The following is a 16,248-nucleotide window of genomic DNA, read 5'->3' on the forward strand; positions in this document are numbered from 1 at the left end:
TTCATTCACATCAAATATCCACGCCCGGTAATTTCAGTAAGAGTGTCTCGCTGTATTTGGGTTCGTCTTAATCACACAGTGGACTCTTCACTCTTGTGTGTGTGTGTGTGTGTGTGTGTGTGTGGTTATACGGGATTGAAAACACAATCAATCATTGTGTCGTGTGAAGGGGCCAAACGGTACTCCCCTGCAAAAAAAAAAAACTCCCCTTCTTCCTCTCATCACACACTTATACACACCACCCTCCAGTGCAGAACAGCCTGTTCCCCCTCTTCATTTCCTCTTCCCGCTGACTACCACATGCACATAGCCGGTCCTGTTCCATTCACGCTGAGCCAAAACACAGCTTTGCTTAGCTGTATGCACAGATGTGAACATTGTGCAGCACTGACGAAACTTGGGTTTGGCTTCAGAAACCGTAAGTTTGATGATGATTATCCATTACTGACCAAGTCATCTGAAGTGTTTTATCTCTGCAGCAATTTGCAGCATGAGGACACATTTAATGCTACGGAACGTCCACAAAAGTCATCACGTACATTGTAACCGCTACAAAGGTTCCCTCATCAGCCTCTCTTAAAGTTATGCTTTCAAGAAACTGCAAAAAAGTTTTGAAGACTTTCATGTGGTGGAAAACTTACTAACTGTTGCAAAGCACTGACACTGGAGACTCCTTCCATGAATGTTAATATCAACAACTGCAGAGTTTTCTTTGTTAAATAACAGCACGTATTTAATCTGGTTATTGTTATGGAGGAGTGTCTGTGTATGTCTTGTTACTACAGAAACAAAAACGTATTAGAACGTGTACGTTAATCTAAACGTAAAGTTCAGGTCACAGCCGGAACCACTGTCCGAGCCGTGCGGTCAGACCATACGTTAATTGGAAAATCCACACTTACTGACCAATCAGAACTGAGGATTCAGCAGCGATGTGGTATAAATGAATAAAACACGTCTCTTCCAGATTGTCAGTCCATTACAGACAGCCGTAGTAGCCTCTATTTCCTGTTATCTTTCTCTGTCTGAAGACTGAATTTGAAAATACACCTGAACCCTTTCACGCATAAATTATTTATGCACTTATCCATATTCTTTTATATATATATATATATATATATATATATATATATATATATATATATATATATATATATATATATTTTTTTTTTTTTACTGAAAATTGCATCATTTGATTCTGTTACTTGTCTGTTAAATATCAATTAAATGGATATTTAAAAATGTTTAAAAATCGACATAAATGGATTATCCAGGAGCAAAAAAAAAAAAAAGGAAAAAAAAAAGGATAAAACAACATGCCAAAATTTTTCTTTCTTTCTTTCTTTTTTTTTTTTTTAAATGTAATGTCCAAAATTTGTAACATTCAGGTCTAAAGTATGCAATGCTGAAGACATATTTAGTTTTTTTTTTTGCTTTTTTAGGAAATATCACTTGTGAACATGCAAAATGTACACATTTTAGGACTGTTGCATGATGCCACGAGGTAAAAAACAAACCAAACAAACAAACAAACAAAACCTAGTTGTTAAAAAAAAAAATCGAATTAAATTTTAAATTCTAAATTAAATTCTAATTAAATTTTTTTGATTTTTAGAAATTTAGCAAAGATTATAAGTGACAAATGATATAGAGAGCTACAGAAGTTAAGGTTAATTTACAGCACTGCTCTCAAGTGATTTAGAAGTGATGTACATCAAATGTTTTTATATAAATATAAGCTCTCTCACCATCGAATCGAAGAAGAAGCCACAGACCAGAATCTCTGCAGTGTCTACGATGTTGCTAACAGGTTTGCATGTGGCCACTTCCATCGTCAGCTATAGGAAAGAATGAATGAGGGGAAAAAAGAATGAAATTCTTATCATTATTACACCAAATACATCATCATCAAACTGAAATTCTACAGTATTTTCAAATACTCACTGATGTCTTGATCCAATCTATATACTGTTTGAAGTAGCCAATGATGGTCTGCTTGTATTTCTCACTTTCCTGCAAATGACACAGAATCGGATCGTGCATTACGAGATCAATGACACTTCCTTTACAACGGTTACAAGGAAAACAACTCACTATAGTACCTGATTGACAGCAAAACTTGCGTTGTGCGAGATGAGATTCTGCGCCGCCTCAACGGCGCGAAGTATTTCTGGTATTTTGTTCTGTTTAAGACACGTTGGTAATAAAACCATAAAACTCATAAATCACACATTAAAACCAAGTAAAATTAAATCATTAAAAATTACAATATAATTCACGTACTGATAGATCTGAGGCGGTCCTCTCCAGAAACCTGATGCTGTGGTTCATAGTGCTCTTTAAGGAAACACAGAAACGTCATTATTAATTGAACATTATAATCTACAGTACGAGTGATTACGTGACCAACCTAACAATTACATACCGACGCTAATGTTATGTTTATTAATAACGCGGCGTTTACAAGAACGGCATTCGAATAAATAAATAAATAAATAAATAATACACTTAAGGAAGATCAGTTTCGACAAACAAGCGTCCTGTAGACGTGTATGTACGGTATCAAATTTGTTATATTTTGATAATGTTTTAACCAGTACGGAATAAAACATAATAAAGCATGCTGTTATAGGAAAATAATCAACGATGGAGTAGTGATGAAGCGGCGTCACAGTTACCACCCTATTGTTGATGATTTTCCTATGACAGCATTTCCTGCCATGTTTTATTCCTCTTATACGACAGTGAACGACTTATTCTTTGTGAAATAACACAACTTTTAACCCGGTTATTATTAGGCTTAGTTTACGTGGAGCTTCTGCTATAAGAGTCGCTGTAAATGAGTTGTTACTACTAAAGAACCGATAACGTATTAGAATATGCGCTAATGTAAACCTGTGATTTATTGTAGCCAGCGCTACTAGTCAGAACTGCTGGTATAGAAAATCCTTCTGACCAATCAGAATCAAGCATGCACTATCACTGTGGTATAATGTATTTTATTAAATAACTAAAAAAATAGGTGTAGTCCTGTCTGGCAAGTTTTCCATAACGGTGAAAGGAATTCTGGGATTTCCTTCTGTGAGATGGAAGAAACTACGTGAGACTTAATAATAATAAAAACAACAACAACATACAGTATACATGTAAAATGTTCGCACTACTATACAGTGCATGTTGATAATCATAAGATGATCACAGGCCCATGTCTAATCTTTTGCCTTTACTGTATAACATGCTTGAATTGATCATATCCATGCTCAAAAACAGGACATTCCTGACAGGACATGGAGGAGCTACGTACATCATGATAACAGAATGAGAAGGAAGAACATACAGGCAATAAACATGCTGTCAAACTGTGCATCGTGCTAATTCAGAGAGCCTGATAGACACTTTAGTAACAAAACAAAAGAAGTACAAAGGATTTGTGACAACAAATGAATATACAGATAACAAATGAATATAGCTTACCCTTGCGCTAACATATTTCTTGAAATTGAAGTTGAAAGATTAGGAAAAGATCGACAAAGAAAATGGTAAGAGACAACAACACTCCAGAAAGAAACTTACTATGTTGCTAAGTTACCAAAAGAAACTTACTATGTTGCTAAGTTAATGAAAGAAACTTACTATGTGACTAAGTTACCGAAAGAAACTTACTATGTTACTTAGTTACCGAAAGAAACTTACTATGTTACTTAGTTACCGAAAGAAACTTACTATGTTGCTAAGTTAATGAAAGAAACTTACTATGTGACTAAGTTACCGAAAGAAACTTACTATGTTACTTAGTTACCGAAAGAAACTTACTATGTTGCTAAGTTAATGAAAGAAACTTACTATGTTACTAAGTTACCGAAAGAAACTTACATAAGTTACATAAAGAAACTTACATAAAGAAAGTTACATAAAGAAACTTACTATGGAGGTGATGCACCAATAAAGCACAGATAATAAATGCTATGTGAGTGTTACATTAAATACTATAGAGGACTCCACAGAGTCCCGAATGTCTCCATACGCTGGGGAAATTAACGTTGTTATCAAAAAGTCTTCCAATATGTTTCGTACTTAGTTTATATTATACTTATACTATATATATATATTATATATATATATATATATATATATATATATATACACGTATATATATATTATATATATATACACACACACACACACACACACTGTATGGCTAAAAGTATGTAGACAACTGATCATCTTCCCCAAACTGTTGCCAAAATGTAAAAAAAAAAAAAAAAAATGAAGTGCACAATTGTACAAAAAGGCCCGAACTAAAAGGCCCTAATCTGTTCCACAAAGCGAGCTCCATGAAAACATGGTGTGTTAAGGTTGGAGTAAAAGAACGCGAGTGGTCTTCACAGATCCCTGACTTCAACCCCACCGAACACCTCTGGAATGAACTGGAACGCCGAGGGCACCCCAGACCTCCTCATCAGACCTAACATCAGTGCCTGACCTCATTAATGCTCTTGTGTGAACATGAATGAACACAAATCTCCAAAATGTAGTGGAAAGCCTTCTCAGAAGAATGGCGCTTATTATATAAGCACAGGGGGACTAAATCTTGAATGAGATGTTCAACAACGACATTTGGATGTGAAGTCCAGGTGTCCACATACTTTTGGTCACACAGAGAAGTTATAAAACTGAAGCTGGTACATTTTTTTAGGATTAGAAGCACTTGTTATCAAGCATTGCCCTCCCGCACTCTCTCTCTCTCTCTCTCTCTCAATCATCAGTCCCACATGAACAATGTTGTATTCTCTACACATTACACATCAGATACTGAATATAACCAGACTGAGCATTTAGTATCGAATTAATGATTGAACAGATACTGGATGAGAGAGAACATGATTACCATGGACTGCTGAAGAGGGATGACCTGCTTGGCGTAGATCTGTCGCAGTGTGTTAGCGTGGCCCTTGATTGAATTCTGTACAGATCCCTTAGGCTGAGACAGAGACACAAACCATACATAAACCATAAGGTTAGGAAATAAAGAACAAGTTCACATGTTTTTTTTTGTTGTGAATATGTATTTAGGGTTTGTTGATTTTTCCAGCACTTTCAATGAATTAAAAAATCCCCGAATGTATACCGAAGTTCATTTGAACGTTATATATGTTACATAGCTTGATTTAAATAGAATGCAGTAGCTGAATTTCTATTGGTAAAGAGTTCAATAACCATCCTGATGGCCCTTAAACACTGGCGAGTGACTGATGAGGATGTTTATTTAACATTAATGGAAGGAGTCTCCAGTGTCGGCGCTTTCCGTCAGTACATCGATACGCTTTCTGCCACCGGAGTCTTCAGGACAGAGGACTTTTTGCATTTGCTTAGTAACATGGCAAGCGATTTGTTTTGCTCACGTTCCACAACGTTAAATGTAACTATAAACAGATACAAAGTGCAACATCTATCCACTTTCCGTACCGTTTATCCTGCACAGGGTCACAGATGAGCCTGGGGTCTATCCCAGGGAACTCGGGACACAAGGCGGGGGACACCTGTCCCATCGCAAGGCACTATCACACAATCGTTCACACGATATTGACAGTTTGGAAATGCCAATCAGCCTACAATACGTCTTTGGTCTGATGGAGGAAACCAAGATACCCGGAGGAAACCCCCGAAGCATGGGGAGAACATGCAAACTCGGGATTTGAACCCCCAGCTCCGAAGGTGCGAGGCAGGAGTGCTAACCACTAAGCCAGTGGTTTTCAAAGTGGGGGCCACCAGGGGGCGCCCGGGGGGCCTCAACAATTTGGTGTGAAAAATAAATAAATACATGATTTTCTCTTTCTCACTCTCAGACAACCACACACACACACACACACACACAATCAATTCCTAATGTAATGTAATGTAAAGATGTAAGATGTAATTATAATAAAAAAAGGGGGATATATTCAGAAGTCTGTATTTTTAATGTGTTTTAAAGACATCTTGCAAAAAGGGGGGCCTCGTTCAAATGTTAATACCATTTGCGGGGCCTTGCGCCTCTCCTAAAGCGCAACATGTCATTAATGAATTCGTTTTAAATGGTCAAGGCAGGTAAGTTCCCGTGTTATAAAAAAGAATAATACACTTCAGTACATGCAGACATAGGAAAAGAATCTACTTTGTGCCGGTAACAACAACCACGCTTTGTCTTGGGCTGCATCGCACCACGTCACCATGGATTATTTTCCTATAACAGCGTGCCCCATCAGGTTTATTCCTCGAATGCTTAAAAGTGTTAGGATGCCTTCGGAGGCATGCTACCTGGAAGAAATTATAGGGCGATGATGTAAATGCTTTAAATCCAGTGCTAAGAGCAGATCAGGTTAACTGCAGGAACACTACACAACCACAGACGAGCTGAGAGACCGGAAAAAGAAAAAAAATGTTATTCAAATGAAGCTTATTTTACAGCTTGGAAACGGGAATAATGATAAAGGCAGAATTCTGTCGTGTGTGTGTGTGTGTGTGTATGCGATGAATGTATATGATCTATCGTCTACACATACACCTCAGGCTTCTCGATTAGCACCTCATTACTGTGAAAGTCTTTCAGGATGAATGTAAGGCTTGTGCTCACGTCTGCACTTTAAACGTAATACCGGTTTGAAAAAAAATGTAAATAAATAAATAAAGGCTTCAACCCGACTGTGTACATTGACGCGGAATTCAGGTGTGAAATGCTACCTGTCTGCAGACCCAAATCGAGAGACGGCTGTTTACCGGCGGTATAAATAAACGTACAGTAGTTGATATACAGTAACAGATCATTTTTACAAGCTGGTTTGGGTTTAATGAGAAGATCTTTGCAGAGGAAACTGGAACCCACCAGTTGGTCAGCGTCAGCATCCAGCTCACTGGCGAACAACAGCAAGTCGACTCGGGTCACTCCTTTATTGAGCTGCAAACAAACGAGACGTAAGAGAAGGAAATCTGTGTCACAACTCAAATGTCATTATACAGGAGGGGTTCTTAAAACCTTTTCTTCCTCCTTATGAAAACAGCACATTTATTCCATCGGGGTATTCCAACAGTTTAAAGTTTACATTTTAAACAATAGGTTTATTTAAAAAAAAAAAAAATTCTGTCATTACATTTATTTAATGGAAGAATCAATTCGATTATATCTGCGTTAAAATAACGTAAGCTAGAAATGAAAATGGATATATAATATACTAGAAAAACGAAACAGATAGCTACACTAACAGCCAAAAGTCTACACAAACCAAGCAAAGTAACACTGGATCAAATGTGCTGAATTTATTTATTAACTATTATTAATAATAAAAGTATTGTTACGGCTAGCATGATGGCTAGTATAAAATTCATTATAAAACAAGGGTACGAGGCAGGGTAGAGATGCTCATCCTTGACCGTTCAATGGCTAAACTGCATGTCGCAAATGACATGGTCAAGCATGACGCTATACATGACCAACGAGAAAAAAAAAGTTTATTCATTTATATCCTGTGAGAAATGTAATATCTGTCTTTTTTTTGTCTAATCAAACTAAATATTGCTCACAACAAAGGAAGAAAATGTTTGGATGCGTGAGATTGAACATATATTTTGATAAAGGTTTCTAAAATACGTTAATCCTCACGCAAAAACAATTTTCTGAAGCAAAATATAGGTTTTATTTAATTTTTTTTAAAATTATATTAAATTAAAGTGCTTTTTTTTCTTCTTATAATTAAATGAAAACAAGTAAAATCATCCACTTCCTGTCTATAATCCAGCTTTATAAGAAGATCTGAGAAGCCAGTACCAGAAGATACCACATTAACAGTCCATTTTTGTTGTATTTAACTGAACATTTCACTTCCTTGATATTGTTTCTGGTGGAAGTTGTGGTTTTCTGCAGCTGATGCCGAGTCCAATTATAAAAAGAGACTTTTATTAGTAATTTACCAACACATCAGAGAACGAAACAATGATATTCCTGACAGTGTTGTCTCATTTCCGCTGTCACTCTACCTTTACATTGCTTGTATAAAATAATCCCCATGAGCCTGCTAGGTAAGTCTGCCTCAGTTATTCGCTACAGTGGATATAAAAAGTCTACACACCCCTGTTTTTGTGAAGTGAAAGAACGACACTAAGATAAATCATGTCGGAACTTTTCCCACCTTTAACGTACAATTGTAAAGTATACAAATAAAGTGAAAAACAATCTAAAACTTTTTAGGGGGAATTAGATTACAATAACCTAGTCGCATAAGTGTTCACACCCCTAAACTAATAATTTGTTGAAGCACCTTTTGATTTTATTACACCACTCAGTCTTTTTAGGTAAGAGACTATCTGCATGGCACATCTTGACCTGGCCACTCTTTCTTGCATAAACTTTCTAGATCCATCAGAATGTCAGGGCATCTCCTGTGCAATGGCCGCTTCAGGTCACCCAACAGAATTTGAGTTGGATTCAGGTCTGGGCTCTGGCTAGGTCATTCAAAAACGTTGAACTTCTTTCGCTTAGGCCGTTCCTTTGTTGGTTTAGATGTACGCTTTGGGACATTGTTGTGCTGAAAGGTGAAACTCCTTTCCATCTTACGCTAAAATCAGCGAATATCTGTAGCTATTCAGGATTCCCTCTACCTTGATAAAAGCCCCAATTCTGGCTGAAGAAAAGCAGCCCTAAAGCATGATGCTGCCACCACCATGCTTCACCGTGAGTATGGTGTTCTTTTCATGATGTGCTTTTTTTTTTTGGCACCAAACGTACCTTTGGGAATTATACCTCAGAGAATTGGTCTCATCAGACCATAACACATTTTGGCACATGGTTGTAATGGGGGTAATTTAGTTGGGCTTGGATGTCTTTAGTGAGAAAGGGCTTCCGTCTAGCCGTCCTACCCCATAGCCCAGATGTGAATACTGGAGGGATGTCCTGTTCTTGGTGACGTCATTGTGGTGCCCCATTTTCTCCACTTTTTGACGTTGGCCTTCTCTGTGTTCTATGGTACATCGAATGTTTTGTCATTTTTTTTTGCACTCCTATACTGATCGATTCCTTTCGAAAGTGAGTCTTTGTAAGCTCTTTGTGGACCATGGCTTCAGCAGTCAGATGAAACCAAGAAAATCCTACAGAAACAGCTGATCTTTATTCGGGGTTAATCAGAATAACTTCATCGATGACAGCTGTATGATAATTATTTTTGAACATGAGCTTGAATGCGATTGGTTCATTCTGAACACAGCCACATCCCCAATTATAAAAGGGGATAAGGGTGTGCACACATTCATTTTATTTATTCCCTAAAAGGCGCATGGTGGCTTAGTGGTTAGCACGCTCGCCTTACACCTCCAGGCGATTCCCACCGTGGCCCTGTGTGCGCGGAGTTTGCATGTTCTCCCCGTGCTGCGGGGGTTTCCTCCGGGTACTCCGGTTTCCTCCCCCAGTCCAAACACATGCATGGTAGGCTGATTGGCATGTCTAAAGTGTCCGTAGTGTATAAATGTGTATGTGACTGTGCCCTGCGATGGATTGGCACCCCGTCCAGGGTGTACCCCGCCTTGTGCCCGATGCTCCCTAGGATGGGCTCCAGGTTTCCACATGACCCTGGAAAGGATTAAGCAGTATAGAGGATGGATGGATATTCCCTAAAATGATTCTGATGGTTTTTCACTTAATTTTTCAAACGTTGTAATTTGACCTTCTGTTTTAACAGGGATGTGTGTAGACTTTTTTTTTTTTTTAAATATCTACTGTACGTTATGCTCAGGGTCCATTTTCCTCGGTTGCCTAGCAACAACAGTGCGCTCACAACGGTAATCATTTGAATGGTAAGCACATCATGCGATGGCTCTGTCATACCAAAGATTCCCCCATTTCTATATGGAACACTCAGATACTGCATGTACACATGAGACTGTACCTCCTCTATATACGCTGCAAAGTCGATGTCTTTAATGCTAGTCTCGGTGAAGCTGATGAGGTTCTCTTTGCCCTCTGCATCCAGCAGGACGATCGTCTTCAGATCCACCTTCAGGCCGTCGAACTTCTTAGACACGTCCTTAGTGTACTAGTGAAGGAAAAGGGAGAAACCAGAGCAGTGTTTTGAGATATGAGGCCTGAGAGGACTTAGTGATAGGAAACAGATGCTTAGTGCTCCTGGCACAGTGCTGCTTTGTCCTCTCAGGTCTGCTCCATAGGGGACTGGAGCACTGCACAGTTAGTTTAGTGTTTTCCAGACTCCATAAACCCTGACTCAGCTCATCGGCTAATTCTTGACCTCTTGTTGATGAATGAGGCTTATTAAAGCAGGGTGAAATGAAAACAAGGCAGCGCAGGCAGACTGGAATTGGAGGAATACTGGGTTCAAATTCTCTGCTGGAACACTGCAACTATACCCGACCCAATCCGAGTACGAGATCTCACGACACGGGAACGGGAATAATGTTTACTTAATGCGCAATAAAGGTGCTGGAGATTTGAGTGTGTAAAATATACACGCCATATTCATATGAAGCCTGTCACGATCATGTCACGATCAGGATTTTTTACGTAAAGAATAAAACGGTTGGAAGAGTGCCTTTATATTAAAATAATCAAGCACACTGTTACTATGCTGAAGATGATTATTTTCCCACAACAGCGCTCCCCAAAATGTTCCATACTTTTAATAGGCTAAGGATTACATGGTGTTATTAATTAAACAATAACATAGCAAGGCCCAAAGTGTTCTACAGCTGTGGCTCCTCTCACCCTCCGGACTCTCCTGATTTATCCTGATACTTGGAGCTTTCTGTAGGTGTGACTCACATTCTGCTACTATCTCATAAAGATTTGCACTCCCGGTGGATAATCTGACCTAGATACTGTAGATTTGTACCTAAAGACTGCTGCTGCTGTAATCACAACTGTAATTGTAATTTGTAATCAAAACTGTCCTGTGCTCATCCAGAGGGTCTTCACATTATTATTATTATTACTATTATTATTATCCTTTCAACACACTCAGTATTGTCTGACTTTATAGCATACAGTTGTAGAAGAGTAATGATTTATAATCCCACTACAGTGTCACCCAGAAGAGGACAGGTTCCCTTTTGGCTCTCAAAGTTGTTGTCTCTTTCCGCTCTCGCCTCTGGCTTGTTCATTACAGATCTAAATCTACATCCGGATTTCCGTTTAAAAAAAAGCTGCTATGTGACAGTGTCGACGGTTCAAGTTGAAATTTGGCACTTATCAGACTTTTTCGACTCCAGTACTAGAGACTCCCTGCTCCGCTCCAGCTCACACACCTGATCGTTAATTATTCAGCTCTTTCCTGAGAAGGACCAGGTCCAACTTTAAACTGTGCAGGACAGTGTGTTCCCAGTACTGGAGTTGAGAAACCTCATTTTAACGCATGCAAGCAGGTCGTGTTTGTAGGGCTGGAAGAAAATCAAGAACGACTTAACGTTGTTTACACGTAACCGGAGGCCTAAGAGTAAGAGTAAGGCCTTAAAGAAACAAGCTATACATTCACGGCAACTGAAACGAGTACTTCGGGTCCTTCAATACAAAGACTAATGCCAGAGTAAGTACATTACCCACCTGATTTAAGTTTTGATACGACAAATCCACGGATATATATCTCTCATAACATTATTACTAAAGTTAAAATGAGATAATTAAATTTATTAGCCAGTATAAGAGTGTAAAAAGTACCGTATGCATGAGCTGGCATTTAACAGAGCACCAAGTGATGCCTGCTTTTAACTAAAGAGCTCATTTGCATCGCTTTGTGCCAAACGCACTGGCCAGATCGTCATCAACACCAGAAGACACAACAAGCTTGCCAACTGCTGTGAAGAAAAAGAAAATCACGGCTTATCGTCAACTCTGGGCCTCTACAAGATTGGAAATGGTTCCAAAACAGCCCATGGTGTAAGATGGCATGGGATAAGTGGAAGCTAATCTTCCCTAATCAGGATTCTAGCTTGGTTTAGTGTCACTGTTATATTTGTCGGTTTCCAAAAGCGAGGCAAATGTATTAATATTGTGAATTAAAAGTGCGAATTAACCGCTAAACAAATTAACATACATTGCCAGTATTACATGTATATCATTAAACAGCAGCTGTATACGTTCAAGAGATACACAATCGTTTTTAGAAAGATATTCTGATGCACATTCTACCCATGAATAAACGTATACACCCATTTCTGGACATAAAAAAAAACATTCGTAGACCACAAAGCCGAGGATTAATATTCGGCAACATTTACAAGTTACCATTTCGAATCTACATGAGCGTAAGGATGGACTTAATAGGAAACTGTATGTAATTCTTACTCTTAGTCGCTCTTCTAGGAGCAAATGAACTGACTCACCAAGCTGATGTTGAGCAAGGCTGAGATGTTGAGAACTTTATCCAGATGGAAGGCGGAATAAATCCCACGGTTCTCCTTACACTTACTGAGACACACAGAGAGAGAATGATTAGAAAAGAACATCTCACCAACATCTATTATTCACTTATCTGGTTTCTCATAAACAGTACAGTTTGCTCTGGTTTATGCTCGGCTGTTATTTGAACGTGATTTGGAAGATCAGGAGTTCACATCCTGGCACCTCCAAACTGCCACTGTTGGAGCTTGAGTCAGACCTAGAGATAATGTCTCCATGTACTGCAGATAAATACTCCACGTAGGTAGCTCTGGATGCTTTATTGTGTACATAAAATGGGAATCAGTAGTAGTAAAGATATTATTGGCGGAAGGAAGAGAAGCTATTACACAGAAAGAGTCCGCCAATGACGGACCAACAGTTTCAAATTGTACATGAAATATGTAATGATATTTTCTTAAGCAGTAGAAATGTATATAAATTACAGAAGATTTCTTCAAACGGATGTACATAATCTTAAGGCAACCCATTCTATAACAACAGGCATGACACGGTATCATTGATATATGATGTAGCGACTGAGTTTGTCATAAATGATGAAATTTGACCCCTCCCATTTTGTATTTTCACGTATCTATTTTTAAGCAATTCTTCCGACTCTTTCTACCGTTCTTATACTAAAGAAAAGCAAACAATGGTAATATAAATCAACGTAGGAGTAAATGTGAATGATGTCTGCGCAGTTAAACTGGCTCTTTGCTGCCCTCTGCTGGCCCACATTGAGTGTTTATATGAACAGGGCTTCATTTCCACCTGTTAAAGGCAAAATTTGAACAAGAGCAGGAGTGTGTAGTGAGCTCACTGACACGTAGCTCATACAGGGCCAAATTTACTGAAAGTCAAACAATACAGAGTTGTTGTCTTTTTTTTTTTTGTCTTGGTTTTTCTATTACAGAGAGTATGATAATTCACCTTGACTTGAGAGTACCAGTGAAATAAAGTGTTAAAAATGACTCATTGTCAATCGATTCAATATGATTTGAGGTTTACATAAGTGACTCTCCTTATAGAGTACGTAAATTCACTCAGGAGCTTCACTTAGTAAATTCACTTAGGAGATCAAGTTTTTCCTAACAGGATTTTTAAGAAGACCTATATATATATATATATCACCTGTAAATGTCTTCCACAGTGAGATCCATTTCTGGATCATTATACAGGTAGCCAGGGATGAAGTGCTTCCATGAAGGGTTCACCATATTTGGAGTGTCCAACACCTAAACAGCAAACACCTGAACATTAGCGTATTTTATCGGTAAAACACAAATTCCACCGTCATCACTGACTACGTTTACATGGACGGCAATAATCTAATTATTGACCTTATTCTGAATAAGACACAATATTGTGATTAAAGTGTTTACATGGAGTCGCTTTTAGAATATTCCTTTCATGTTCCTGTTTTATGTTATAGAACATAGATCGATTAACATCCCACACCATTACGTCCCCACGCCACGCTGTCTGACGTTCCCTCCAGAATTTCACGTATCTACATACAGCTCGTCTTCGTTATGGGACCGTATACAGTTTTGGGTGTTTCATTATTAATTTTACGAAAGCTTCGAGTGCAGGTAATTATTTGTCATGCTGTACATGCTAATAGACGACTGCTTGAAGCCGTGGGCTGCGTCCCAAACCGCGTACTTGCCTTCTATATAGTGTATATAGAAATACATGTATTTCACGTACTATATAGCAGGTAAGTACGCGGTTTCGGACACAGCCGTGCTCTCGTTTGTCGTAAAACGGTCGAGCACTGCCGTGTGTGTACGTGTCCTGTCGCAAAATGCGCCGAAAACTCCCACACGACGTTAATAGTGTGATTAAGGTGTGTACATGTCTGTAACGCACGTCGATAATGCGACTAAAACAGGAATACTCCACACGTCTTAATTCCATTTGTGTTTACTTCGAGAATGACTTTAATCGGATTAAGGTCATCAATAATCGCTGTTTACATGCTAGTTTCTTAATCAGAGTATCGTATTAATCGGGTTAATATCGGATTATTGTTGTCCATGTAAACGTACTGACTGAAAACCTTTAAATATCTGTTGTTAGGTTTCGTACAGCTTTGTATGGCGTTTCCTTGGCTGATTATCAGACCTCTGCCAATGTGACACAGATTAACAGACATCGCACTTCTGCATAAATGCATTAAAGAGATTAGAAAAAGCAGTAGCTACATACATTTCTAAAGTAGCCAGAAGGCACAAAATAAGATTAGGCCTTTGAATACTTGCTATTTACCTCATGTCACACTCATGGTTTGAGTTTGTAATTTTCCTTTCTTTTTTCGATAAATATAATGAAAAGTCTTTTCATAGTAACAACTTCACCTTGTGATCCAAATTGAAAGAGGAAAATCAATACCTGATGACGCAATGTAATAATAAATCTTCCACCAAATATCCAATTAGATAAAAACATTCAATATTCCCAGCTATTTATTTAAAATGAATTGGCACTGAACACAGAACTTTGAGAAATGACGTGGTTCTTAAGGGATTTAGTTCGACAGTATTCTTAGACCCTGACCTATTTGTACTAATGTGAAGATGACAAGAGCATCTACTAAATGCAGAAAACATAAACGACAAGATAATGGATGACGCTGCGTTAATAATTGACCCACAATATATAGTATTTACAGTAAGTCTCATTAAGCAGCATGATAAAGTGTAATGGAGTGTTGTGATTAGTTTATGTTGCATGTGTGTGCAGTCTTGCCTTGAAAAGCTCTCTGGAGTGGAAAGGCTCACACACCAGTTTCTCGACATTGCCCCCAACCACAAACGTCACCGTCACCACTCCCATGAGCACCCAGGAGAACATGAAGCTGAAGCCCACACCACTGAGAGAAACACAGTGCATATGGAAATAAGAGGACTTTCTGCTATAGGTAAAAACCACACCATGTAAAAGGATAAAATACCAAATTCAGTGCTATTTTGGAGTTTCGGGTTCGAATTGGCCGGGAGTTTGTCGAAATTGCCACGTGTCGAATCAGATACATCAAACGTCATCATGCCTCAACTTTAGGCATAAAAGAAGATGAACTACACGATGACTGGCAGGAATCACAGCCAATCAGGACAGAGATAGTAAACAAGAGAGAGTGAAAGTGTAAAGAGTGTCTGATACGACACTATAACCGGATAAAGCGTTCACGACTGATAGTGATTTTGCTTATTTCTTACTATTTTGATGACATTCAGCGAGTTTATCTTTATTGCAGACTTTGAAGCATGACACGGAACAACCCATATTATGAAACGCTCCCCCCACAAATGACATGTAATAACATTTTTCTACCAGGGAGGGCGAAATTACACACTCTTACAGTCAGTAGCTGATAAATTAACCCTTGTGCGTCAAATAAAAAAGTTATACATAGTTCCATAGCGGACAAAAATGTCCAAAATCTGCCATAAAATTATTATATATTAACATTTTTCCCCCACTTTCACTGACTTTGATTTATTTATTTATTTATTTATTTATTTTTTACCAGTGTCAGTTCTAATCATAATGACCAAACGTTCATTCATTTTCAGAATTTTAACCTTGGAAATGCCGGTTTCTTTACATAATGCAAAAATCTTCAAAGTACTGAGTGCATAAAATCAACAGAAGGTCGACATTTCTGTATTATAAATTCTTTATTAGAATATTTTGAGATACTGGATTTTTGATTTCCGTGAGCTGTAAGCCGTAATCATCGAGATTAAAAAAAAAAAAAAAAAAAAAAAAAAAAAAAAAGACCTTCACTTTATGTGTAATGAATCTAGAATATATGAAAGTTCCACTTTTTG

The 16,248-nt window shown here is 38.2% G+C and overlaps 1 protein-coding gene across 14 annotated transcripts in view; it reads right to left on the minus strand.

Annotated features, from left to right (window-relative positions):
• The window catches only part of prom1a (prominin 1a), a 67,956-nt gene that overhangs the window by 8,760 nt on the left and 42,948 nt on the right, over positions 1-16,248 (minus strand). For 9 of the 14 annotated variants that reach the window (XM_047157325.2, XM_047157323.2, XM_047157326.2 and 6 more), the window contains 11 exons: positions 15,164-15,287; positions 13,544-13,647; positions 12,355-12,439; positions 9,912-10,058; positions 6,863-6,934; positions 4,889-4,981; positions 3,475-3,492; positions 2,284-2,337; positions 2,103-2,183; positions 1,945-2,013; positions 1,749-1,838 (listed from right to left, as the gene is read on the minus strand). In XM_047157325.2, coding sequence (XP_047013281.1) covers positions 1,749-1,838; positions 1,945-2,013; positions 2,103-2,183; positions 2,284-2,337; positions 3,475-3,492; positions 4,889-4,981; positions 6,863-6,934; positions 9,912-10,058; positions 12,355-12,439; positions 13,544-13,647; positions 15,164-15,287 — 937 coding nt within the window. The remainder of the gene's footprint in view (positions 1-1,748; positions 1,839-1,944; positions 2,014-2,102; positions 2,184-2,283; positions 2,338-3,474; positions 3,493-4,888; positions 4,982-6,862; positions 6,935-9,911; positions 10,059-12,354; positions 12,440-13,543; positions 13,648-15,163; positions 15,288-16,248) is intronic. The other 5 variants (XM_047157324.2, XM_047157327.2, XM_017474830.3 and 2 more) reach the window with 1 other exon arrangement.

This window comes from Ictalurus punctatus, chromosome 8, assembly GCF_001660625.3.
Source record: "Ictalurus punctatus breed USDA103 chromosome 8, Coco_2.0, whole genome shotgun sequence".
NCBI classification, from domain to species: Eukaryota; Metazoa; Chordata; class Actinopteri; order Siluriformes; family Ictaluridae; genus Ictalurus; species Ictalurus punctatus.